The sequence below is a fragment of the Patagioenas fasciata genome, chromosome 9 (genome assembly GCF_037038585.1).
Source record: "Patagioenas fasciata isolate bPatFas1 chromosome 9, bPatFas1.hap1, whole genome shotgun sequence".
NCBI lineage: Eukaryota > Metazoa > Chordata > Aves > Columbiformes > Columbidae > Patagioenas > Patagioenas fasciata.
Window position 1 is genome coordinate 18969851 of NC_092528.1, and position 24484 is coordinate 18994334.

The 24484-nt window shown below is 46.1% G+C and overlaps 1 protein-coding gene across 7 annotated transcripts in view; it reads right to left on the reverse strand.

The window, feature by feature from the left end:
- The window catches only part of TNIK (TRAF2 and NCK interacting kinase), a 418581-nt gene that overhangs the window by 37773 nt on the left and 356324 nt on the right, over nucleotides 1-24484 (reverse strand). For all 7 annotated transcript variants that reach the window (XM_071812563.1, XM_065844459.2, XM_065844461.2 and 4 more), the window contains 7 exons: nucleotides 22647-22737; nucleotides 21154-21284; nucleotides 16719-16773; nucleotides 15922-16000; nucleotides 11676-11851; nucleotides 10065-10131; nucleotides 8527-8731 (listed from right to left, as the gene is read on the reverse strand). In XM_071812563.1, the coding sequence (XP_071668664.1) occupies nucleotides 8527-8731; nucleotides 10065-10131; nucleotides 11676-11851; nucleotides 15922-16000; nucleotides 16719-16773; nucleotides 21154-21284; nucleotides 22647-22737 (804 nt within the window). The remainder of the gene's footprint in view (nucleotides 1-8526; nucleotides 8732-10064; nucleotides 10132-11675; nucleotides 11852-15921; nucleotides 16001-16718; nucleotides 16774-21153; nucleotides 21285-22646; nucleotides 22738-24484) is intronic.

Below are 24484 nucleotides of genomic sequence, written 5' to 3' on the forward strand. Positions count from 1 at the left end.
AACCAGCACTGGACCATACACACAAACCCCTTTTCTGCCTATGTGGGCAATGCACGGTCCCCACTCACCAGTGTGCCGGACCAGGGGGTTAATTAGGCAGGAGGAACTCACCCTGGAAGATGCATGAGCCTGTCACTTACGGGGAGCTCATATCTCAGCCCCAAAACCACCTGCAAAGTTGAGGGGGGTCGCTGGGGGAGCTACTTCTTTGCCAAGAGGGGAATGTGTCCCTCTTACATTCGCTCAAGTCAGAAGGTAACACAGAAGACCCAAAATCCAAGGGTTTTTCTTTTCTGAAACACCAAATGAACAGGGTGGGGGGACTCCTTTGCTGTCCTCAGACCACCCCTGCCCCGGGCTGCATCTCTGCCTGCTTGGCTCTGTAGCATCTTTGCCAACAGCAATCCAGGGCATTTTGGGGCAATGACACTCTACAGCCTTCTGTGAGCTGTCCTGTGTCCGCTGGGCACACAGGTAACACCCTCAACTCACTCCCCCATGCTTCTAACCCAGCATCACTCCTCCAGCTACCCAAACCTCCCTGTTCTCCCATCCTGGGGTGCGGGGGCTCAAAGTAAATCACTGCAATGCTCTGTCATGGAAACAGAGGGGCTACAGGTTGCTCAGCACCGCAGTGGCCCGCTGACACATCAGCAGAGGGCACTCAAATGCCAATGTTGGCTACTGGGGCTCTGCAGCCTGCCACAGCTCCACCATGCATGCAGTGTTAACGGGGAGGCAACCATTGCCGACACAGCAGCTGAGCAGACTGCAGTGCCAGGCACCGGAGGGGCTGGCAATGCCACATGTTTGCTAAATCACGTGGAGGGCTGGAGCTGGCAGCTGCCTCCGGCAGCTCTGCCCAAGAAGCTGGCTGAGCTATCTGGAGACAAAGATGCATCTGCTTTAAACTGCTGCTCTGCAGTAAACCTGCCCAGTATGGACAGATGGATTTGGTATCTATATCTATCTATAGATATCTATATAGATATGTTCTATATAGGTATCTATACCTATTATAGCTAACTATCTATAGAGACATTATATAGCTATTATATTTATCTCTATAATACAGTGATACATCTCTATAGAGCGATATTCTGTCATATTATATAAGATATATATTGTATCTCTATATTATGCAGGGATCTATCTCTATAATACATATGTAATACAATAGATCCATCTCTAATATATATATATTTATAATAAATAACTATGTAAGAAACAGGTCTACTCAGTTAGATGACTATGATATATATAATTCAATATCCTATATTCTACTTTATATCTCTTTCCATATCTGTCTAGAGATATATATCTACAAATATATTTGTAGATAGATGCCTATAAAGATAGTTATATCTATAGAGAGATATTTTAAATATCAGGAGAAGCCATTGCCTGTCTTACTGCTACCTCCTCATCCACAGGTGACATCCACAGCCACCCTGCACAGGGACTGTGCTGATTTCCTCCAGCTTAACGTTCGAGCTGCAGCACAGCTTTAGTGCCACCTATAGCCATATTTATCCACACTGCTCCACTCGCCTCCAGGAAGAAAAAAATTGCATCAAACTTGAAATAACCTGCCAGGCTCCAGACTCCAGCATGTCCCACGCCAGACACAGTTGCTTGCGCTGCCCACGTAAGCCAGGGCTGCATGTGTTACTCCGTGTGTACACCTGTCCTCACCAAGCACAACGTGAACACAGCGCTGTTTGTAAGTTTTTTTGAACTCTATACTAGAAATTGCAGAGGATATACCAGCAGGACATAGTAATTCTGCAGCAGTAAGGGTAACACACAGGATTTCTTGGCTTCCCCAGCACTCCCGAACCTCCTCAGATGAGCGCTGTGGGTGATGGTCACTGCTGCCATGCACCCAGGAGCACGGACCTTTTGACTAACGGGTTGAATACACGTTACCCTGAGCTTCCAATTCCAGTGTATATCACACTGTTTTTTGGGTGGCTTTTAACTTTTGGTTTTTTTTGTTTTGTTTTGTTTTGTTTTGGTTTTTTTGGTTTTTTTTTTGTTTTTTTTTTTTTTTCCATTAGAATAGAATGTTGCTGAATAAAGCATATAATGCTTGTGCAGGCTGGGCTTGGCTGGCAGGAGGCAAGGCCCTGAATGCCACAGCTATTTCTTAAATAAAAAAAAAAATCACCCGATTAGTCATTATTTCCAATTCAGCAGTCAAACAAAGCCAAACCCTTCCAAAAAGTGTTTTTCCTAGGGAGGGAGCAGCACATGACCATCCTTCCAGTAGAACGTGCACCCAGCAGTCCCAGCCCTATTTACACACCAAAAAGCCTATTTAACCACTGGAGCTGGGAACTGAGCCCCCCCAGGCACAGTTTTCTTTCAAAGCCAAGCCTGATGCTCTCTGGGATATTTAAAGGACTTCAGCATCTTGCCGCAGCCAAGCTCTTTGGGCTCAGGTTGAGAGTGGGATGAAATATATCCATTTATCAAGGCCAGGCATACAGAGCTTCCCTCCAGCTCCACAGCGTTTTTGTCAAGTCACATTATAAGCAAGTCATTTGTCACGGTCGCATTGCAAGCACCTTCAGCTAAAGACCACGCCGCCATCTCTGCATTGCTGCAGTGAATTGGCAGCGGCGCAGCCTCCCGGCATGTTCAGCTGCCTTCCCTGTATGGACCCACTTCAGCAGCTGCCAAACATCTGGTGAGGACCTGGCACTGCATTGAGCGAAGCCTCCATCACTGCACCCACCTCCCCTCCATCGCTGCTCCATCTTCCCCCCATCGCTGCACCCACCTCCCCCCATCACTGCTCACACTGGTGACGAATGATGGGGACTTGTTTAATGTACGGACTGAGCTCAGTGAGATGCAGCTGAAAACTGCATGTGAAAAGTCCATGTAAAAAAAAAAAAAAAGGCAGAGATTCAAAGATCTCTCTCTATTTGCCTCCTTTTCTGCCTGTTTTCTGCCCTCCCTCTTCCACTGCAAATGCACACTTCCCACGTTTCTCCAAGCCTGAAACTACTGTGTGTATTTACACTACCCAGATCTATTATTCATGCAAGGCAAGAGCGCAAATTAATTAGGAGTGCATTTATATAACTCTGCAGGTAAAGCTATATGTAGCTGCTTGTAAGCCAGAATGGGATCTTATTTGCACTGCACTAGAAATGACAGGTTTTAAATATTGATGAGGCAAGACACAGGAAGGCAAAGCCTCTGGTAGGAAGGTCCTTGGAGGCCTAGCATGAAACAAGGACTTCAAAGGAGCAAACTTCCTTTGCTGGATCAGTCGCATTCAGGACTAGGAGCAATAGGAGAGCTGAAGCTGCCCTGTGACCCTGGCGAGCTCCAAGAGGCACTGACACTTGCAAGAAGAAGCTCCTGGAAAACTTGTCTGCTGTTCCCAAACACGAGCATGAGCCAGTGAAGAAGAGGAGGGGAAATTCCAAGTGACAAATGAAAACAAATATCCTAGGTGGTTGTGTTGCTGTGACAGGTTCATTTATCTGAGCCACCAGGGAAAGAGTGGCTGTGGCTGGAACATCATCTTCCCTGACACACTGAGCACTGGAGCACGAAGGGGTGTTTCCCACTGGGAGAAAAACTGGGTCAGAACTTCCCACCACAGCAAACAGGAATCTGATACGCCCTGAACCATCGCAGGAGCTTTTAGCTGAGATCACCACAAAAGGATCCTCCATGCAGGAAGAGGCTTATGGTTCAGAAACTATGAGTTATGCATACTTTATAACCAAAATAAAAACAGAGACACATCAGGCTTAGCAGATACCTGTATTACAGGAGCTGCCATAATGCAGCTCGCCTTGGAAATGGGTACAGGACTGCTTCTGGGACCACTGTAGTGACCCCATGAAACATATTACTGCAAGGAGGCTGTCATCTTAATGAAAACGTTCCTACAAGCTATATGACACCTGCATAGGCAGAAGAAAATAACCACCATCATTTTAGCTAGCTTATCTATAATTAATTGCTGGCATTTTTTTGCATTGATTTTAACAGCTTCCAGTAGATGGTCTTCTGCTGGTTAACGTATAATGGAGCTGCAGCAAATTTTTATCCCCTGAACAAGCAGCTCTATAACTGCACTGGATGAAACCTCACACACAAACAGCAAAATGCTTAGCCTGGCCTTGTATGTTCCCTGTAAAGATCTGACCTTTGCTTCATACCTAGAAAGGGAAAAAAAAACCCAGAAGATGGCAGAAAAATGATGTTTTGTAAAGCCCTCCCTGCCTACATCTACCCACTGCTGCCAAGGGGTCTGCACAGTTTGTCTCACAGTATCCCTGATGCTCCTGACTGGGAGATGTGTTATTCCTATGGCTCAGCTAGAATTTTGGTGGTTAAAATGGTGCAGTAAGGCTCATTCTGTGCCAGCAACAAATGGAGGGTTTATTAGGGAACTATATATATATAATATCCATCTATACAGGGAAAAAATCAAATATATTCAAGCAATTTACCCTTCTGCATTACAGAAATATTTTACTTAGTGCTATTTGATCTATTGGTATTTAATTCTTTAATTTCGTGTTTCTTTGCAGCTAGTTCAGGTGAATTTATGAGACTAACTTCCTGCAAGAAGAAAAACTGAGCTGTGCCTCTACTCCCATGAAGGTCCCGGGTTGAAAGCTGGCTTGGGGATTTTTTATTTCTACCGCAATTAAAGACAGCTGCAAATCTAAGTATCTTTGGGTGCCTGGAATAAGATGCAGCCTTAAAGAAGGAAATGGGTCAGCTGTTGAAAAAGGAGACCCGAGTGCCCAAGAGATGAAAGGAGGCACACTAAGGATGGCAGATGGTCTCAGGAGCAGCATGAGGTGCATCAGGAGACCACCAGCAGACTTTCTCACTTAACATTTTTATATACACATTTGATTTTATTGGTGGAGCAACATTATGAGATGGTGCATTTCCCCCAAAAGGCCTTAAATGAGAGGTACTTTGTGAGAGGTTCAGAATCCCTGGTTGAAGAAGATTGAGATGACAGAAAAAAACGGGATTTTTTCATTATGAGCTCTGTTGGGTGAGGGAACAGAAATGGTGGGAGCTCTATTCCTGGCAGTATTTAAAAACAAGATGGGAAAAACAAAAGAAAAATCTATGGAAGGTCTGCTCTGACAGAGGAATGGACCAGTTATCCCATGAACAGCCTTTCTCCAGCTATTTTTTTTTTCTTTTACTGTGCATCTCCAGTACAAATTAATTCCAGGCATTTTTTGAGCTTGTCATCCTCCAAAGTCAATCCTTTCGGTGCTGCACTGGGGCCCGGCTGATGCCCTCACTCAGCCTGGCCACCTTCTCGGTGCTTTATTATGAGTCAGAGCTCTTTCTATAAACATAGTAATATGCCTGGCAGTACTACACAGCCTGACTTAGAAGCCCCAGAAGCCACCAGTTCCAAGTGTTTATTTGTCCAGGATGCTCTATTTTAAAGGTCAACTTTATTTTGAAAATACAGTAATCTGAGTCTTCTCCACTGGTCTCTCCCCGCAGAGAAGTGCTGGTCCAATGCTGTCTACTAGAGGCACACCCCATCTTAGTCAGACCATAAAGTAGCATGGAAGAAACTCTGTTCCCATTAACCAAAATAAATCCAAAGCCAAGAACCCACAAGTGAAGTTAGTGCAAAGCTAGCGCAAGAAAACACAGAGGTCAAAACGTAACAGCCCGGCTGCTGCAGAAGGGTTTTGTACCTCTGTCTGGCCATCAGATGCTTCCTGCCCCCCAAATACATGGGAAGAACAATAAGACCAAATTATATCCACCACTGGCCAGCTGTGCCAGCAACAGCGGGACAGCCTAGGGGTAAAAACCCGTTCCTGTGTCCCCAGGCAGAGGCAGAATTGCACCCCAGGGCAGAGGCTGGGAATCCTCCACGAGCAGAACACTCAAGAGGAGGATGCTCAGAGCTGCTTGTGCGGCTCCTCTATCCCACTCCCTGCAGGAACAACAAAACTTTCTGTTTGCTAATCTCTGCCTCTACTATTTTCCTTGTTTTCCTACCGCAGACTACAGCACACATGGGACACCTTGCAGCTGGCCAAGCCACAGCTAGCCACACTGCAGATTGTCCCTCCTCACCCCTGCCACAACCCAGCGCCTTTGCAATGGGAGGTCTGCACGTCTCCAAGGACTTCTGCTTTAATTCTCATTGTAACAACTCAGCTATGTTTCTTGGTCACCACGCACAGGGTGTCCAACAGAGAAGAGAGCTCATATTACTCCATGGCTGGAGGTGCAGGTGAGGCTAAACCTGGCTAGGCTGGCTTAGCCGCCAGCACTCAGCTGTCCGCTTTTTCCCCATAGAATCACAGAACAGTTTGTGTTGGAAGGGACCTTCAAAGCTCAGCTGGTCCAACCCCCTGCCATGAGCTGGGACATCTTCACCCAGATCAGGCTGCTCAGAGCCCCGTCCAGCCTGGCCTGGGATGTCTCCAGGCATGGGGCATCCACCACCTCTCTGGGCAACCTGGGACAGTGTTTCATCACCCTCACTGTAAAAAAAAATCATCCCGTTGAGCCCCCGGGGCTGACCATACCCGTGTCGGAACACCAGGGTGGTCAGAGGATGCCCCTTGGTTATAGTCCCACTGTCTTTCCCCACTTCTCCGACATGGCAGGAGCAGGGTTACACCTCTTGGGTGGCTTTGCCCCAGCACATCTTTCCCTTTCAATTTAGCTCCAAAAAGTCATAGAGCAGCTGGGAAGAAGGCAATGGGTGAAAAGTCCAGGGGAGCTGTTAGAGCCACCAGAAAGTGGCATTGATTTTAAATGCTGCTATGGTGGCATTAGCTTTTAATGACATGGGGGAAAGGATGGCGGGAGCAGCAGATCCCCGGGGCGGGCTGTGCACAGCCTGGACCTGCAAGGCAGCACCTCCATAGCTCAGGGCAGAGCTCGCCAGCTTAGCAAGGGGATTAGTCCTCCATTGAAAACCTGCCTGGGAAGCAGCAAAGAGTGAGAACAATTTTCTTCTATGTGAAGAGAACCTATTAATACAGCAGTAAGCATTGTGTTCATTACAGGATTGCAGCTAATCTGGTGTCTCCTTTTCTTCTGCTGTTGTTCTGCTCCTGCACTGCTTGCAGCAAGAAGGCTGGGACAAATGCAGAGTCAGGCTTCCTCGTGACAGTCCTCAGATTTACCGGGGCTGGGGATTTCAGGGTGCATCTACATGCAAACCTCATCCTTTTTCCAAGCAGCTTACCAGCTTTGGGAAAGGAGCAGGACACCAGCAAAGCCTGACCTACAATGTATTGAACGCGTGATGCTCTGCACTCTGACAACATGACAGACCTACATATTTACCAGACTGAAAAAAACGCTTTGCCCGGGATTTGCCTGTGTTGGGTTCTGCCCCGAGGGGCTCAGAGGGCCACCTCAAAGAGGGGCCATACCACCACCATCATCATCACCATCAGCTGCCTGAAATTCCTTCCTGTCTGCGCCCCTGGCCTGGGGGCATTACCCAGCACACCCAGAGTCGGGTTAAACATAGGAGACACTCTGGCTCATGCCAATTAAGCGGGTGGCTGCTCTAATAGGCTATGTCCTGCAAGTCCTTTTTTCAGACATATCAGTGACCTCTTCAGAATGCTAATTTAATTACCCTTAACATATGAGCCCTTCAATGAGACACCTGGGATGAGTTCAGTGCGAGGCAAAGTGTTTCTTTCTGCAAAACCACATCAAATGCCCCGAAATAGGAGTAACCCCACCTTATTCTTGGTGAACTTCTGCAATCCAGGAATGGAGAGCTAAACCAAAAGTGAGCGCTTCACACAGAGAATGCGTCCAGGCTGTGCAACTCATGGACACCCAAAGTCACCCGGTCAAATCCTGCAGCTGGATTTTAAATGAGGTGGATAATTTTATGACCGATCGCATTTGTAGCTGGTATGTTAAGACAAGGGTAATGAAATCTTATGCTTTGGGGCACATATGGATCATCGCACAAGTCAGGCAGGCATCTGCCACTCCCCTGCAAGAGAAATTGTAATTGGCAGGGACTGGAAGGATGAAAGTTGAAATTGGCGATTAAAGGGGACACAGGTGGCACGTGGATTTGGGGAAAGGGCAAATGGAGCTATTCAGCTTCTTCTCAACTATAACAGCCTACAGCTGCAAATAGCGATAATGAACCTGACAGATGCCTAGACCCATAAGAGCTTTGCCCACCTTGACTCAATAGAGCTATCACCCCAACAGTCACTAACTCTGCTCAGGAGTTGCAGGGATCCTTTTCGGTTTGGTATTTCAAGGGATTATTTATAGCAAACCAGCTCTATTATCTTCACAAGAGTCGGCAACACTTCCTATGGCAAGGCGAGTAGCTAGAGGGTGGTCTGCAGAAAGCGTGAGTTTGTCCCATGTAACAAAACATTTCAGGACGTGATCTCCTTAAACCAGGCTGAGAACAGTCACTTGTGACCTGCTACAACAAATCCTGCTGTTCTACCCCAAAACCAGCCTTTGTCAGGCCATCGCTCGGCTCTGGCCAGTTACCTCCTCCAGCCTTCGCCTCTGCTCCTTCTGTTCCTCGATCCGCTTCTGCCGCTCGGCCAGCAGCTGCCGCTTGTGCTCCTCGTTCTCCCGCTGCTGCTGCTCCAGCTGCTGCCGCCGCAGCGCTTCCGAGCGCTCCTTGTTTGCCAGCTGCAGCCGCAAGAAATCCCGTCTCAGCGTTGACTCCCCAGGTAGGTTGAGGATGGAGCTGCACAGGAGAGAAGCATCAGAGAAGATCATAGAATTCTTTTAGTGGGAAAAGATCCTCAGGATCATAGAGTCCAACTGTTAACCCAATACGGGCACTAAACCATGTCCCTAAGAACCTCATCTCCATGTCTTTTAAACCCCTCCAGTGATGGTGACTCCATCACTTCCCTGGGCAGCCTGTTCCAATGCCCAACAACACTTTCCATAAAGAAATGTTCCTTAATATCCGATCTGAACCTCCACTGGCACAACTTGAGGCCATTTCCTCTCATCCTTTCACTTGCTGCTTGGGAGAAAAGACCGACACCCTCCATGTTAAAACCTCCTTTCAGGTAGTTGTACACAGTGATAAGGTCTCTCCTCAGCCTCCTTTTCTCCAGGCTAAACAGCCCCAGATCCCTCAGACATTCCCCATCAGACTGGTGCTCCAGGCCCCTCATCAGCTTCATTGCCCTTCTCTGAACTCTCTCCAGCACCTCAATGGCTTTCTTGCCATGAGTGGTCCAAAACTGAGCCCAGGATTTGTGGTGCAGCCTCACCAGTGCCCTTAAACCTCTTAAAATTCTGCCTCATTTTCCATTCTGGCCCCTCTCCCCTTCATCCCAAGAGCATCCCAACACCCAACAGAGCTTGGGGAGCAGCAGATGGAGGGACATGGGAACCACAAATACTGGGGCAGAGCAGCAGACACAGCGCTGTTCATGGCTCACCAGTAATTTATTTGCTAAAGGTTTCCTTTACATTAAGTTTCTAATGAAAGCCTCTTGTGCTGCAGTGGCACGCACTATATTTAGCTGTTCACAAAGCGCATTTAACATGAATCATTGCCAGATATTAAAATACTACATTATCTCAGTGAAATAATGGAATAACCTGATACTAATTGCAAAGGCTCTGAAAAATGTCGCCAAAGAAAGTAAGTTCCAGCCCTACTGTGCTTGCAGCAGCACTGGGGAGGTTTCATGGTGAAAAATTACATGGAAATAGGGACAGAAGGAAACACATTTTAAAGAGTCTTCTTTAACTTCATCTCACGTTTTTTCCACATCTAAATATCCGCCTTCCCATGACAGCTCCACACTCTGCTGCAGATCCCACAGGCAAAGAGGTACCCGGGGCTTCTTCCCCAGCTTTTGGCCAAGGTGACCTGCAGCATCGGTTTATTCCCTACACATCTGGCAGAGGGAAAATACTTTGTTCTGCCAGGGAATGGGACTGAGTACTCAAACTGTCTTTTTTTTCCATCTCAAGTTTATAGAAACCTGTAATCCAAGCTGATTTTACACAGAATTAAAGAGGTGTAAGGGCAGAAATGAAATGCCGATTCTTACCTGGGCTCTCCAGAGTCATTTTCCTCCTCCTCCTCCTCACTTCCACTGTACTCATACTCTGTCTCATCTAGGAACAGAATTGCTCATCAGTGCCCTTTGCTGGACTCATTTGTTTTTCCAGTGATTGAAAAACCCAGAGCTCTGAAGGCAGAACAGAGAACTCTCTTTTTTCTTGCATGACAAAGAATAAGCAGCATTCTTTCTCTCAGTTTTCTGTTTTTACAGGGGAATCATGCATGGTCTCCCTGGGTGCTGGCAGCACCAGCACAGTGGGCAACAGCCCAAACAGACACTCGAAGTAAAGATGGGGATGTTCATAAAATAAGAATTTATCCCCATATGGCAGTGAGTGACCCCCTTCTTCAGGAGGGTTCTTCAAAGAGAGATGCACCACAAGCCATTGAAGCCACAGGCACTGGAAGGTGGTATTTAACAATGGCTCTGAAGGCATCAACTCCTCTCTATACAAATCCATGCATCTTCCTGGCAATGAAGACATCTACATAAAAGCCCAACTGCAGTGTTGTGCTACATACTGTGATTTCTGTTGGGATATCATCTTTATCAGATGAAGGGAATGATAGTAAAAGAAAGGCTTGCATTTATCCAATTACTCTCCATCTCTAGGGTCCAGTCTTCATCTGCCAGACTAAACACATTTAATACTTCACTGGGATCCCGTTTTATTGTTTTGATCATAGTGAAATCTATTACAAGGGGCTGGAAGGTACATATGAAAAATTAATATCACAATAAGAAGAGAAATAGCGACATACTAATTTGCTAGATTCTACAAACGAGCTTTCAAATTAAAATTCGGTTCACAAGCAGCTGAATACTTTAACAAGTTTCTGCAGCTATCTGATCTTCCTTTCAGATTTTGATAGGGCCTGGAGAGTTCACTGAAAACATCCAGTTTAATAGGTTATTCCTAGTCAATGGAACTGTTTTGGGGCAAGGGTCTTATCTAGATGTTCATTTGCACAACTCTGCTCGTCTCTGGTGCAGCATGAGTGTCACATATGTCAACAGACTTGGCATGAAATACATGAGCTGGGGAAAACTCAGCTTAGCAGCTTCTCCCTCCCACATGTCAGCACATATATATGCAGACGTAAATTTTATACACACATTTTAATGAATCAAAGCTTAAATGTTCCATGTGGAAACTACCACCTGGACAAAAAATACATATTTTTTTCATCAGGGAAAAACAAAATATTAAAAAACACTGATGAAATCTAACGACAGCCACCTGTAGGCTTCGTATGAACACCAATTGTTTTGTTACAGATATTTATTTTCATTTCATCAACTGAGAGGAATCAAATCAAACAAAATAACTTGACCTCAAAACCATAAAAAGTGTGGTCACACAGAGGGACCACACCTATTTAACTCAACCAGTCTGCAAACAAACTTTGCCATCTGAATAAAGGAAACTGGTACTGAGACCACGAGCAACCCAGTCCTCTTTGCCTTCTTTCACCCATACGATTTGCCCACATGGATGGTGCCTTGGTCTGCCCTAAGGATCTCCAAGACATGGTAGAGGCCAGGGATTGCCCAGAATGCTACTGTTCCACTAACATGTCTCTCTTCTCCACTAACCTTTTTCTCCTCGTTTCTTTTTAGTCCTGTCGATGTGGTCCTTGAGCTGGATGCGGACCTGCCTTTCGTTGGGCTGGTCTCGGATGAAGGGGTGCTTCATCAGCTGCTCCGTGGTTGGTCTCTGGCTGTGGTTCTTCACTAGGCAGCTCTCAATGAAGGACTGAAACTTTTTAGACCTGGCCAAGGACAGAAAAGGAAGGTACAGAAAAAACCCAAGAGGTAAATGTACCGATACTTGTATTAGAAAGTGAGAAACCTGTGAGTATTTGAGATCATTTGGCTGCTACAGCCTTCCAAGAGGATTCACATGACTTCTCTGTTGATGCTCAGCATGGTCTCAAAGCTGCACCATCACAAGTACCCTCCATCACTTCACCCTATCCTATTCCCACACACACTCCTATCGATGGCCTTGTGGTTCCACTAGGAGAAACCAACATTCTGGTCAGCCTGGAGAAAGCTAGGAACCACCTGTATGACCTGGAATCACCAAAGCCAGATGCCATCAATGGCAACCAAGAAAATGCAAGGGTGTGTTCCTCCTCCCTTCCCTCTGACCTGTGAAACTGCAGGTAGAAACGAAAGACAACACATACAGATACAAATGCAATTCCTTTTAATGAACCATTTCTCATGTTTTATGGCCATGGGCAGTGTTTCAAGAGATGTACCTTTCTGAAGAGGAGTAGGACAAGTTAGATTGATGTGTTTTTTTCAGATTTAACCACCCAACACGACATGGCTTGATCAGACAACCTCCGGGTGATGCTCGCTGCCCGCAGCCCTTCCCTGCTCTCTCAGGGTGAATCCCAGCAGCATCACTGACCCACCAGGTCCTGGTCTCCCCAGTCACAAACCCAGGTGAATAGCACATGCTCTTCGGGCAGCACTGCTTGGGCAGAGGCCTCTCCTCACAGCCTGCCTTCCCCCAAACACTTTAATTCAATCTCAGTTAAACCAATTCCAGCCAAATCCTTAATAAACAAATTTCTCTTAGTCTCAAGTGTTGCATATCAAAAGTTTTCCTGGAACTAATTTCACCAAATTATAAACCCAAGAGAACAGGGATTTACAAGAAAGATGGATGCTGACAGGACACTATATTCTATGTTGTTTTAGCAAATAGGAAAATAAATGTAAATTAATGTCAGAAGCCAACAGATACTACAGAATTGCATTAGAAGTAAAACAATAAGCTTTCAGGGATTTTAGTTCTAAGCTGTCAGACTAAAAGTCATTTATCTTTTAAGTGCTAATCCATACAAATTGAGATGCAAAAATAAAACACACTACAAGATCCAATTAAATCCTCCCTCCAGCTTTATTAACAAGCCAATCTTCCTTCCCCAGCTTGCCTCAAGAAACCCCATGTCTCTGTGTATTCCGGAAGGGACAATCCACGGGATGTTGGTGTGAAGCTGGAGAGACTCTGGACCTGGATGAGTGGCCCAGAGCATCTGCAAATATGGTCAAGGTGAAGTAGCTAAAAAAGTTATCCTCCACTAAGTGATGGGTTTGCCCATCTCTTGGGAATGGGGTCCCAGTGCCCTGTGATGCCCTGAGACATCGTTGCATCCTTGAGCCAGCTGAGCAGCTGTGGAGAGGGACCAGATCAGTTTTCCTGAAATCCTCCTCTCCAAAAAAACAAGCCCATCCAGTGGTACGGTTCAGCCCTTAGCGGGACTGGAGCAGACGACAAGGGCTTTTTCCATGGCTCTGATCCAGGAGGACACCGTCACACATCTCAGCCCATCTTCATGAACCACACGCTCCTCCAAGCTCCTGGGGTTTGCAAAGCTTAAATCAATGTTTGCAAAGTCTTTGCAGCTGCATGGATGAGAAGTGGCATCACAGTGCAAATGTCACCTCATTAACAAAGAGATTCTGTCATCTCTGATTCGGCAGGGCTAGGGAGTGCTTATGGGAACGACAGTGCTAAAGTTCAAGTTCATTTTACCTGCGAAAGGTGGGAAGAAGAGAATAAAGCTTCGTTGCTGGCTGGTTTTACTTGGGAAATAAAATTATACCAAAGGCTCTTCAGTTTCATAGGAACATGGCCCTATTTTAAAAGCGAGTTCCAGGATTTAGTAAACAACAAAAGCATTTTCCTCTCCAGGATTTTCAGTCTGGTGCAGCTATTGTGCCTGTTTACCGTCTCGGCCTTCCCTGATTTACCCTCATGGGTGCTGGAGTCACTTTGTTGTTTCTGTATCATTAAGAAAAAGGTGCCTCTGCCCAGTTGGTATACCTTCACGTGCTGCTGCACACAGAAGCAAGGACGAACTCAAGGTTCAAGTTGAATCTTTCTTCATTTTGTTTTTCTCTTGTGATCTGTGCTTGTGAAAACAACCCCACTGACTACCAGAGCGCCACCGTGAAAGCTGGTCAAATATCTCCAGTCTTCTTGGGTCAGGCTTGCAGAGCTCCAGGACCCATCCTGGTCAGCCGCAAAACCTCCAGCTGAGAAAGGAGCCAAGGACAGAAGTTTGCCCCGTGTCCTGCTGAAAATGCTGAAAATTTTTTTATTAAGGAATCAGTGGAGTCATACTGGCTTGGAGCTTCATTTGAGTTCTTCAGAATTTCCCATTGCAATGAAAGCTTCGAAGGTGCACGTAGGTCTGTGCTGCCCAGTATAGATGTGTCCCAGCTCTGTCAGAGACCAGGGATCGCTGCTTGCTCATGGATGGGGAGCAGAGGCCAGGTGAGCATCGTGCTCCCCTGAAGAACGAGCCTCATTAAACTATGACTTCTAAAGCAATCCCTCTCCCAAAGCCGCCAGGATGCCATCCCAGGCATGGACAGAGCACAGCCCTGGACAGAGCAGCAGACCCCAGGCAGATCCCCCACGAGCCTGAGCCAGGCACCAGCCACACCCCAGCTGGCACAAAACACATCCTGGTATTTCGGAGCAGGGAATAAAATACAACTTCCAGCCCAGCTCCATTTTTGCCTAAATGAGATGGGGAAAATGTTCTGCTCAAAACTTGCTTTCATCAGCTCCCCTCTGCCTGCAGGCTGAGGGAGCCTTTGCTGAATAAACAGCACTTTTGTATGAAAAATAAACTCCAAAGTCTTACAATCCATTTTGTGCTGTAGCAGTGAGCGCATAATGAAGTAGGAGACTGGTGATCTGGCAGAAAACAAGCACATAAACTATTTTCTCAGCTGACTAATGGTGTATCCTCAGATGGCTGTGAAAGAGACTGAGCATCTCTGACATCCTCTGCAGAGCCAGCCAGGAAAGGCCCCTCTCCTCCTGGTTTGGTACTGGAGGAGCTGATGATCAGACTGACAAAATTAAGAAGTCTCCTGGCAAAGCCTGGGTGAGTTTCAGAGGGGCTGGCCCTAAAACCCCAACACCACACATCTGATGCAGAGGACTCCAAACCCTGTCTCGCTCCTTTCCCAGCAACAAAATAACTGCTATTTGGCATAAAGTGGTTTCAATACTTACCAATTACTATTTTTTTTTTTTTATTTATTTCCATAAGATAATAGGCATAATTTCAAGGAATAAGGCAAAACTTCCCTCCACAAACTCAACCCACCTAGGACCTAGGGGCAATGCTGTCTCTCTAACATCTGGTAGATCTTTCCTGACCAAACCACTGCTGAACCTGGGGCAGGCAAACTGCCTGAACCAAAGATGAGTGTTTTTCGGGACTCCAGCTGCATTGGTACAGAACATACAGTAACAAAACAACATCTGCTGGGCTTCTGGAATATTTTTCCTACAGGTTTTTACTGGCATGCCCTGCATTTTTTTCAAAACAGTGACGTATTTTTTCCTGCAAAATTTTAAAATAAAGCCCAAACTAAGTAAAAATCTCTGCATTCCTGGGCCTTCAAGATAAACTATCCTTTTTTTTTTTGGCCAGGATACATGTTTCCACTTGAAAACAGAACCTGACTGGAAAGAAATGGAAGCCAAGCAAAGTGTCATCTGGCTTCAGGCTGCAGGAACTGTCTTGGAAAAGCCGACTATGCACAGTGAAATGGCAGCATTGGAGAGCACTCCCCTCTGCTTGCCTAGGAAACTCTCCATCCCTTAGGGCACAACTCCTTCAGGTCAAATTGTCCCTCTGTAGGTGATCAAGACCCAAACCCCCACTCACGGGGTGATGCCAGAGACCATCAGCAGCCCCCAAATCTATTTAAACACCAAATCCCCAGTGTGCCCGGGCGGCAGAAACATGTTGCTCCTGGGATGTTTTTATAGCCATTGAGAATTGAGAAAGAGACTCACCACTTCTTGGATTTCAACCTTGGGGCTGGGTTGCGGGGGATGAGGAAGAGGGCTCTCATGGGGTGCATGTCACAGAGAGCTGCAAAGTGAAAGAAGAGGCGTTAAACACGGCACAGCATCTCACAGACCCCCTGGGTTTCCTCAAAAGAGGCTATAAGACTGGCACAGCAGGAGGATTTGCAGTGACAACCCCTGGCCTGGCAGCAGCCTGGAGCTCGGGTGAGAGCTGATGTCCCCAGCATCACCGGGCGCAGCACCAGGGGCTGGCTGGGGACCCCAGCACTCTGCCAGGTGCTGACAGCAATGGACCCAGAGCACGGTGCAGCTGCATCACATGCCACTGTGGTCTGATTTATTTATTTGCATTTACCAGCATGCAAGGAGGGCCCCAGGACACCTGTGTGACCCCTGCAGATGCACCAGCTGAACCCAGTGTCACTGTGGAGGTCAGTGGAACATCAGCATGGAGGAGCAGTGTTTTGCCAGTTGGAAGTCCTCCACCTCTTCTTCATGTGTATTTTGTTAGAGGAAACTGAGTCCCAAAGCGCTCAAGTGATGTCACAGGAGTCACACAGGGTCGTGTGCCTTTGCTCACCACCCATCCTGTCCCCTGGGCCACACTGCCCTGGCAGTTTTGTCCCCATGGACCCTGAAAGTTCCATCTCAGCAAGCCCAGGTTGCTCAGGAAAACCTTTGCATGCTGCTTCTTGCAGAGAACGGAGAGTCAGCTGGTGCTCAGCAAACCCCAACATGTTACAACCCTGGGTTAATTAAAGCAGATCAATGCATCTACTTACGGGGAGCGCCTTCTGCCATCTCGATGGCCGTTATCCCCAAAGACCAGAGGTCACTCTGTAGAAGAAAGTAGACGGACTCAGGTGATACAAGCACAGCAGTGGGAACCAGGTGAGGAGCAAAGTGCAGTTCTCCCCTGCCTGTGGGCTCAGCCCTGTCAGCTGGGTCTCCATGCCCTCTGCAAGCCCCCAGACCGCACCTCAGGAGCTTGTCTCATTCTCCTGCCATGTGTTGAAGCTTTAGAGGAGGCTTCCAGCCCCACAATTTATCCGAAGACTTATTTCAAAACCTGCAAGGTGTTTTTTACGTGGGTCATGGCCACCACACTGAGGCACTGCTCCCAGTCACGGTGCTGAGGACACTGCCTGGGGGGATGCTGATGACCTGAAGGTCCACCTGGTTGGGGCATCTTAATGAGCCCTGTGCACTAAAGTATGAACTGCAGGCTCCCAGATGAAATGGTGACAAATCACCCCCGGCTTCACAGGCAGGGGAAGCAGCAAACCTGGCTGCAGGATCCCTGCCTAAAGCTGGGTGATACATCCATGGATTTGATACAGGTCCACCAAAAAGAGGCTGACTGGAATAGACTAAAAATACGAAGTACCTTGAGATGCCTCAGGAGGGTCTTGTATTATGGATTGCTCATTAAATGTAGGCCTGAGAAACAGCATTTTGCCAGTGGGAGGAGAAACGTGCACTTTTATTTACCCTGTTTCCAAACCTTCCTCATCCCACATGGTTGCATCTCCTGAATGATCAGAGCACAGAGAACGCACCTATCTGGAAAACTCTTTGATTTCATACTTGTATCGCACTTCCTTCCACTTTCTCCCTTGCAAACAGGGACATATGTGTTCCCAGCTCTCTGCCAGAGAGCGGTGGTGAGCAGTGTGCCCTCCCCACCCCACCATCCCTGATGAGTTGTGGCTGTGTCTCTATGTCTGGTAACAAGCCCCAAAGGACAGCTTGGCTCTCCTGGACAGCAGCAGGGGCAGAGACAGTACGTGCCCAGCAAGAGAAAACAAGTACCTTCCCTAACAGCACTGCCACAACTTGGGTTTTTGGCAGAAAGCAGCAAATTCATTATTCTAGACACTGTGTATAGGGCTGCTAATGATTCACAACCCAGCACCCAATGCAGAGGGAAAAGAACCTGGACTAATTCTGGTGCCTGCATGTGAAGCACAGCCTCTGACACACCTCCATGGGACGGAGAGACCTGCCAGAGATTGTAGGGTGGCAAGGACAAGGGCAGAAGCTGCAGGTGCACAGAGGACCAGAACCGGCCTGATGCTACATAACTGCAGCTGATGTTTGCTGGACATGAGCTAAACTCCAGTTAGCACATCAGAACCAGTAAACATTGTAAATAGGCACACTTCAGGGTGCCAAGGATGGATTCTGCCTTCTACCCTTCCTCCTGCACCTCCAGCTCTCACCTCTTGCTCTCTGCCACATCCCTGCAGTCCCTCTTCGTTTCTCCTCTTCATTTCAAAAGTTGCCCTTTCCAAACCACCTCAAGCCTCTAAACCTGAAATACAGTGAGCAGGTCCCAGAAAAATTGTTTTTCCTAGCAAAGAACCCCAAAAGCTTGGCCAGAGCTAGAGACAGACTCCAGGGACCACAAGCACCTTCTCACATAAAACATGCAGGAAAAGACAATTCGGATTTTCAATTGCAAGGAACTTTTCCTCCTTTTTAACTCAAGATCTCCTTTAACAAATGCCATCCTTGCTACGCATCTTTGCACCCGCTTAAAAATTCTCTCTCACATCTTATTTCCAGCCCTTTCACAGGACGGTCTCATCCATTCTTTGTTTCTGGTCAGCTGGGATTTCTGCTGCATACTTAATTATCACAGTCTTTCCACATGATTCAGCATGCATGACCCCTTCCCTTTGGGCTGCCGCTGAACTCCTTCCAAATTCCTAGTGTGTCTTTCCATACAGAAGTGCCCAGTATTATACACAAGATGCCAAGTGATCTTAAAGCTGGAGCAATATAGAAAGGGATTATCACCTCTCTAAGCCTCCTGGAGAAAGCAGAAAACTCAGCGGGAAACACACATTTTATAATGATCTGGAATTCCTTTTTTTTTTCTTTTTTTTGGTGAGGGTTTTTTATTTTGGGGTATGAAAAGCTTTTCAGTTCAAAGACACCACGCTAATATATTTGCATTGTCTTGACTTGGGAAGGGAAGCAAGCTTCCCCCCGCCCCGTTTTGATTCTAAGCTTATTGACAAGATATCTCCAAACAACAAAGGAGGACCGGTTGGGAGAAAAAAACACCAAATAACCTCAACAATATGGGGTTTCTATTTATTCTTTTTTAAAGTGATTTATTTTTGTGAGGAGGTATTTACTATCTCCTTCCATAGATTACACAGGCATCTCTTTCTGGCTAAGCAAACAGCGAGATCAGAGCCTTTTGTCCAACAGATTAAGCCTGTGAGGATTCCTTTTTTTCACCCTATAAATCTCATCTTTTGTATTCAGTATTTTAAGCCAGTAGGCTAAACCTGAGAGCATCTGATTTGCATACCTTTGAAAAAGAAAAAAATTGTCATTTATATTTTTTCCCTCCACTTCAAAGCAGGAGCATCAGGTGCAGGGATGTGATCGGGGGTAGGGACTAATGTCCAGTGGCTTCCACATCACGAGCTCCGAAAACACCCTGCAGTGAGTGTGCTGGCAGCAATCAGCTTTCTGTTTGGTAGCCCCAGCCACGGGAAAATGGTCAATGCCAACTTCAGAGACACAAGCACCCGAGCATTTGATCCTCAGGGACAATAGAGAGATTCTGGTCCCAGCACTTGTGCATCACTCAATTGCATAATAAGTGTCCTAGTTATTCTGGAAACAGGAAAAACCTCAGGGATTTCTGAGGGTAGAAAGTAGCCTATGAAGATATCAGTCCTTTTTTTAAAAAAAAATTATAATAAAAAGCTGTGATTAAACAGAGTGACAGAGCCTGTCAGTGGAGAAGCGGCGAGAACAGCCATTGCGGGCTCAGCCCTGCTATGATGCACTGCCAGCAGCAGAGCTGAGGAAACGCCCGCTGTAATTGCTTAATCAAAGAGAATTAAGCAATTGCAGATTAAACTATATCTACATGTCCTTATCATTAACAATTTATGTAACCCGGAGTTTGAACTCACACTGGAGAGCTGCTCTCTGGAAAACCATCAGTTCAAAAGTTGACTGATGCATTTAAATAGCTGCAATACCAAAGCATTGCTCAGTTACTATACAATCCTTCCTCTCTCAAAAATTTCTCAGAGTGATTAGTAACTCAACTCCAAATCGTATAACGATGGTGGGCAGCTGCACTCTCATACTGTAGTGTCCTACTGCTAGAAAGCAGCTACCTGGTTTCACATCAGAGGGTCTCAAAGTCCTTTTTAAACATCACCTGCCAAAGTGACCTCTCAGTATGTGCATGAACAGAGGTGCCATGAGCATTATATATGTCTGAGCTTCCCCCCCTGAAGCTCAGGTGTTAATGTCTTGCTCTCCTTCCTGGATTCAGTAGACCTGAGGGGGTTTGGAGCTAGAAACTCAAGCTCTAGACTTTTCAAAAAACCAAGAGACAAAAAACCCAAGGGACATCTCTACAGACATTGTGTCCAGAAACCTGGAGTAAGGCAGAGACAGGATAAAATATATCAAGCTCTCCTTGTTTTAAACATTGGACCTTCCAGTATTCTGAATGGGCAGGTGGGACCCATCACCCTCCTGCTGACCAGTGCTGTGGCACGGGGCTCTGTGCCACGTTATAGCTCAGCAGCAACGTTGTGCTACCTCCAACCCAAAAATAAACTTCAAACAGGCAGTGGAGATATGCGAAAAGTAGGTCAGCCCCGCAAATGTCTGACTGTGTGGCAACCTTCAGATCTCCCTGCGAACACCAGCCTGCAGGCCAGAAGATGTGATTTTGCCCTTTCTAAACCTGACCTGACTTCTCTCCAGAGTAAACAGAGCAAATACAGCTTGTTTGACTGTAGTATTTAAACATGCAGCAGTGAAAAGCAGGTTAGCAGGTAGGAAGTCTCAGTCTGACACCTTTCCCAGCATGGGGAAAGACTTCTTCACAGTAAATTTGGATATGTGAACCGCACAACAAAGATTCATGTTGGACCTGAATTGGCATTTCAAAATCCAACAGCCAGAAAGCACAAGATGATGCCACCTGTCAACATATTTTGCAAAGCTGCAAGAATATACTAAATGCCTGAGTGGCTGAGTTCACGGTACTGGGACATAAAATCTGAGATCACACCAAGCACCTTCTTCAGATGTTTATGATCACAACTCTCACTGCAAGCACCAATAAGCTTTAATTCCTTGCCTGCCTTATTTGTGAGTGTGCTAGATTTTGCAAAGATCACATCTATAATGACATGTAAAGGAGTTAGAAGATGCTTGTCGGGGTACCTTAAAGTCATAAGTCGCATCGGGATTTTCATCGCAGGCGATGACCTCGGGGGCCATCCAGTAAGGCGTTCCAATGAAGGTGTTTCTCCTGCCCACCGTCCTGTCCAGCTGGGCGCTGACACCAAAATCCACTGTGGATCAGAGAGACAACAGGGCACTGTAAGGTTGGAGAATATCCGAGCAACAATTCTGTTGACTGTAAAACATTACATTAATTCAGATCAGCTTCCCTGCGGGGTCAGGAGAGAAATACAGGGCCAGAGACATTCCTGTTTGATCTCTGCTGGGATCAACAGGGGTCAGTCAAGGACAAACCTGATCATCTGATGTCCAGGTTTTGTCAGAGACCCTGTGCCTTTTCCTCCTTGCCAGGAGGCAATGAAAAGAAATCACAGCTCCTCATACTAATGAGAAACAGGGTTAACAACATGAATAAGCTGCAGCCTTTGTTCTATGCTTTCTCATGTGAATTAAAGCCTGCCAAATATCGGTAGAAGCCTCATTTTTCAACCTAATTCCTGCTGGAAATGGCAGAAATGCAAAAGACTTAAGGAACTAAGGGCCAAGGACAAAGGCCCATAGAGGAATGTCAAGCAGAGAGCTGCAAAATGAAGCAAAAACTGACGAAATCAAATCAATGAGTGAATACTCTATGGTCCACTAAGTTCACTTTGCGCAACACAATGGTTGGAGATTTGCCCTGGAGAATTTCCCCTTGGAGGAGAATCTTCACCAGTATAAAGCCAAATGAGCTGCTGGTGCCATCTGTTAATCTGGGGTTTTATTCTGCTGGAAAGAGAGAGGAGGGACATGGGAAAACAGGGCTTGCACCTCACTTAACCAATGTAAGGGAGCTTTCATCACTGGCATAAATTAAAATGCACAAAGACAGCCTTAACACTTGTGCTGGACAACTGAGGATATCAGCACATCATCTCTGCTGATCTGCTGTCTTCCAGAAGATCTTCATGTGAATGCTTGGTATTCTCCAGGGTGACTAACATCACATATGAAACTCAGAGCAGTTCTTGCAAATTAAGCTCTCCCCAACAGATTGGCTTAGAAAACTAATCTGGATTATGTGACATTAAACTGACTAAACTGTGATCCTGTAAGACACTATAGGAATGTGTGAGGGAACATCCTTCTACACTCGCTGGTGATGCACACAGGCCAATTTTTGACCCGGGTCATGAAACAATGGTCTTGATTGCTTAATCTGTTTCTGACGGCAGAGCTGCCAAAACTACCTGTCTGAACAGAAACACCACTGCAATTACATCTTTGCATGCAGAACCTGGCCATCAGCCACTGGCAGTTTATTGCACAGTGCTTGGTCAACACACAAGGTCATGTTATCGAGGCTTGCATGAGAAAAACACTAAACAGCTCTTAGTGTCCATCCCCTTTCTCCAAGTCATGTACAAGTCAGCTTTGCTGCTTCTCTCCAACCACCCCACTTGCACTTTCCACAAGCTCTAACCCACTCTTACCTAGCTTAACTTCTGCATTTTCCGTCAGCAATACATTCTGTCCCTTGATGTCTCGATGAATTACTTTGTGCTGGTGTAGATGACTCAAGCCCTAGAGAATTCAGAGAAAGGTTAGAGGAATCCAAGTTCAAACCGTGTTATTTTCTGACATTCCTCAACCAATTATGCTCCAGAAATGAAAGATTCACAGTAGGAGTTAAGCACTTGAGCACTTGTTTATCATGTGTTCAAAATCCTGTCCTATGTCACACGTGGGGACATGCCTGGCAAACGAGACACCCACCAATGGGCTGTATGTGCTGCAGGGGGTCCTCCCCATAGCAGGAGATGGGAACCATCAATTCTGTAGAGATTAAATCCAACCTTTCACTTTCTGCAGGGACTTGTATTAACCCAAATCCCTTCACAGCTCTAGACATATTTTCCCCCATGTGCTCCCCTGCCTTAGGGAGCCATTTCTGAGGCAGAAATAATAGAATATCTCCTTTCTGTATTTCCATCATCCAGAAACTGGAAAAAACCCAATTCTCTTGTTATATCGGTTCAATAAATGGGACTTCAACAGACTTAAAAGCTTGTATTAAAAAAGCTACCATGTAAATACAAATATTATAACTTGCACATATCACTAACAGAGATATAGCTCAAGTTAAAAACCTGTCTCAAAGGCTAAAGGTAAACTAGTTTTTATGTTGTGCTTTTTTTATTAGCTCATTAATATCTTTTTGCATGGTACATTTCTATATCATTCATTTATTATTTCAGTTCCAAAGTAACATCCACCTATATTGCCAACTTAGGAAAAATATGTATTACTTCAAAAACTGATTTTGCATTAGGTTTACATTTCATATTAAACATTCATATTTGAGGAAGAAAATAATTTCTGTTATCACTACTGGTAGTTATTAGACATTCTGTGCTCGTTACCTTGGGACAACACTGTGGAACAAATTATATCTGTATGGGCGCCCTTCTTTAGCCGTGTTATACCTGGTTAGAGGCACCTTTGTGCATTACAGGCAAAGCAAAAATTTCACTGAATTTCAATAAATCCTTTAACAACGTGGGATCAAGCCTCGTGTTAGAATTACAACTGGCCACTGACATCTGAACCAGGATTAAGCCTCTTTCTGCAGCACCAGCTTCCATCAGCTGAAACCCTACAGAGGTCACCAACCAACTGCCCCAACACGCAGCCAAAACATGAGCGGTGACACGCGATGGTGGCCTTGGGACATGAGTCTGGCTGCGTCCTGACTTGCTGCCAGGGGCTATTTTAAGAAGTAGGCTCACAGAGCTCATTTAAAATAAGCTCGTGGAACTGCAGTTTCCTGGCAATGAAAGCAGTGTCTGTATAACAAGTGACGACCTACAGAACCAGCCTCTGCCACACGTCATTCTGGTGTGATGGTGGCATTCGGGGACAAAGAGAAGTGCTGTGTCACCTCCGGACACCAGTGGCAACCTCAGCAGCAGTGTCAGACACCTCCTACCAGAGAAGTCATTTTGCCTCTATTTCTTTCACAGAATCACAGAATCATTCAGGTTAGAAAAGACCTTGAAGATCATCAAGTCCAACCGTAAACCTAACACTGCCAAGGCCACCACTAAACCATGTCCTTAAGTGACACATCTACAAATCTTTTAAACCCCTCCAAGGATGGTGACTCCACCACTTCCCCATGCAGGCTGTTCCAATGGCTGGCAACCCCTTCTGTGAAGACATTTTTCCTAACATCCAATCTAAACCTTCCCTGGCTCAATGTGAGGCCATTTCCTCACTTTAATGGCTCTTCTACAGGTTTCCTTCACATGTTTGATATTTCTGCTTTCTT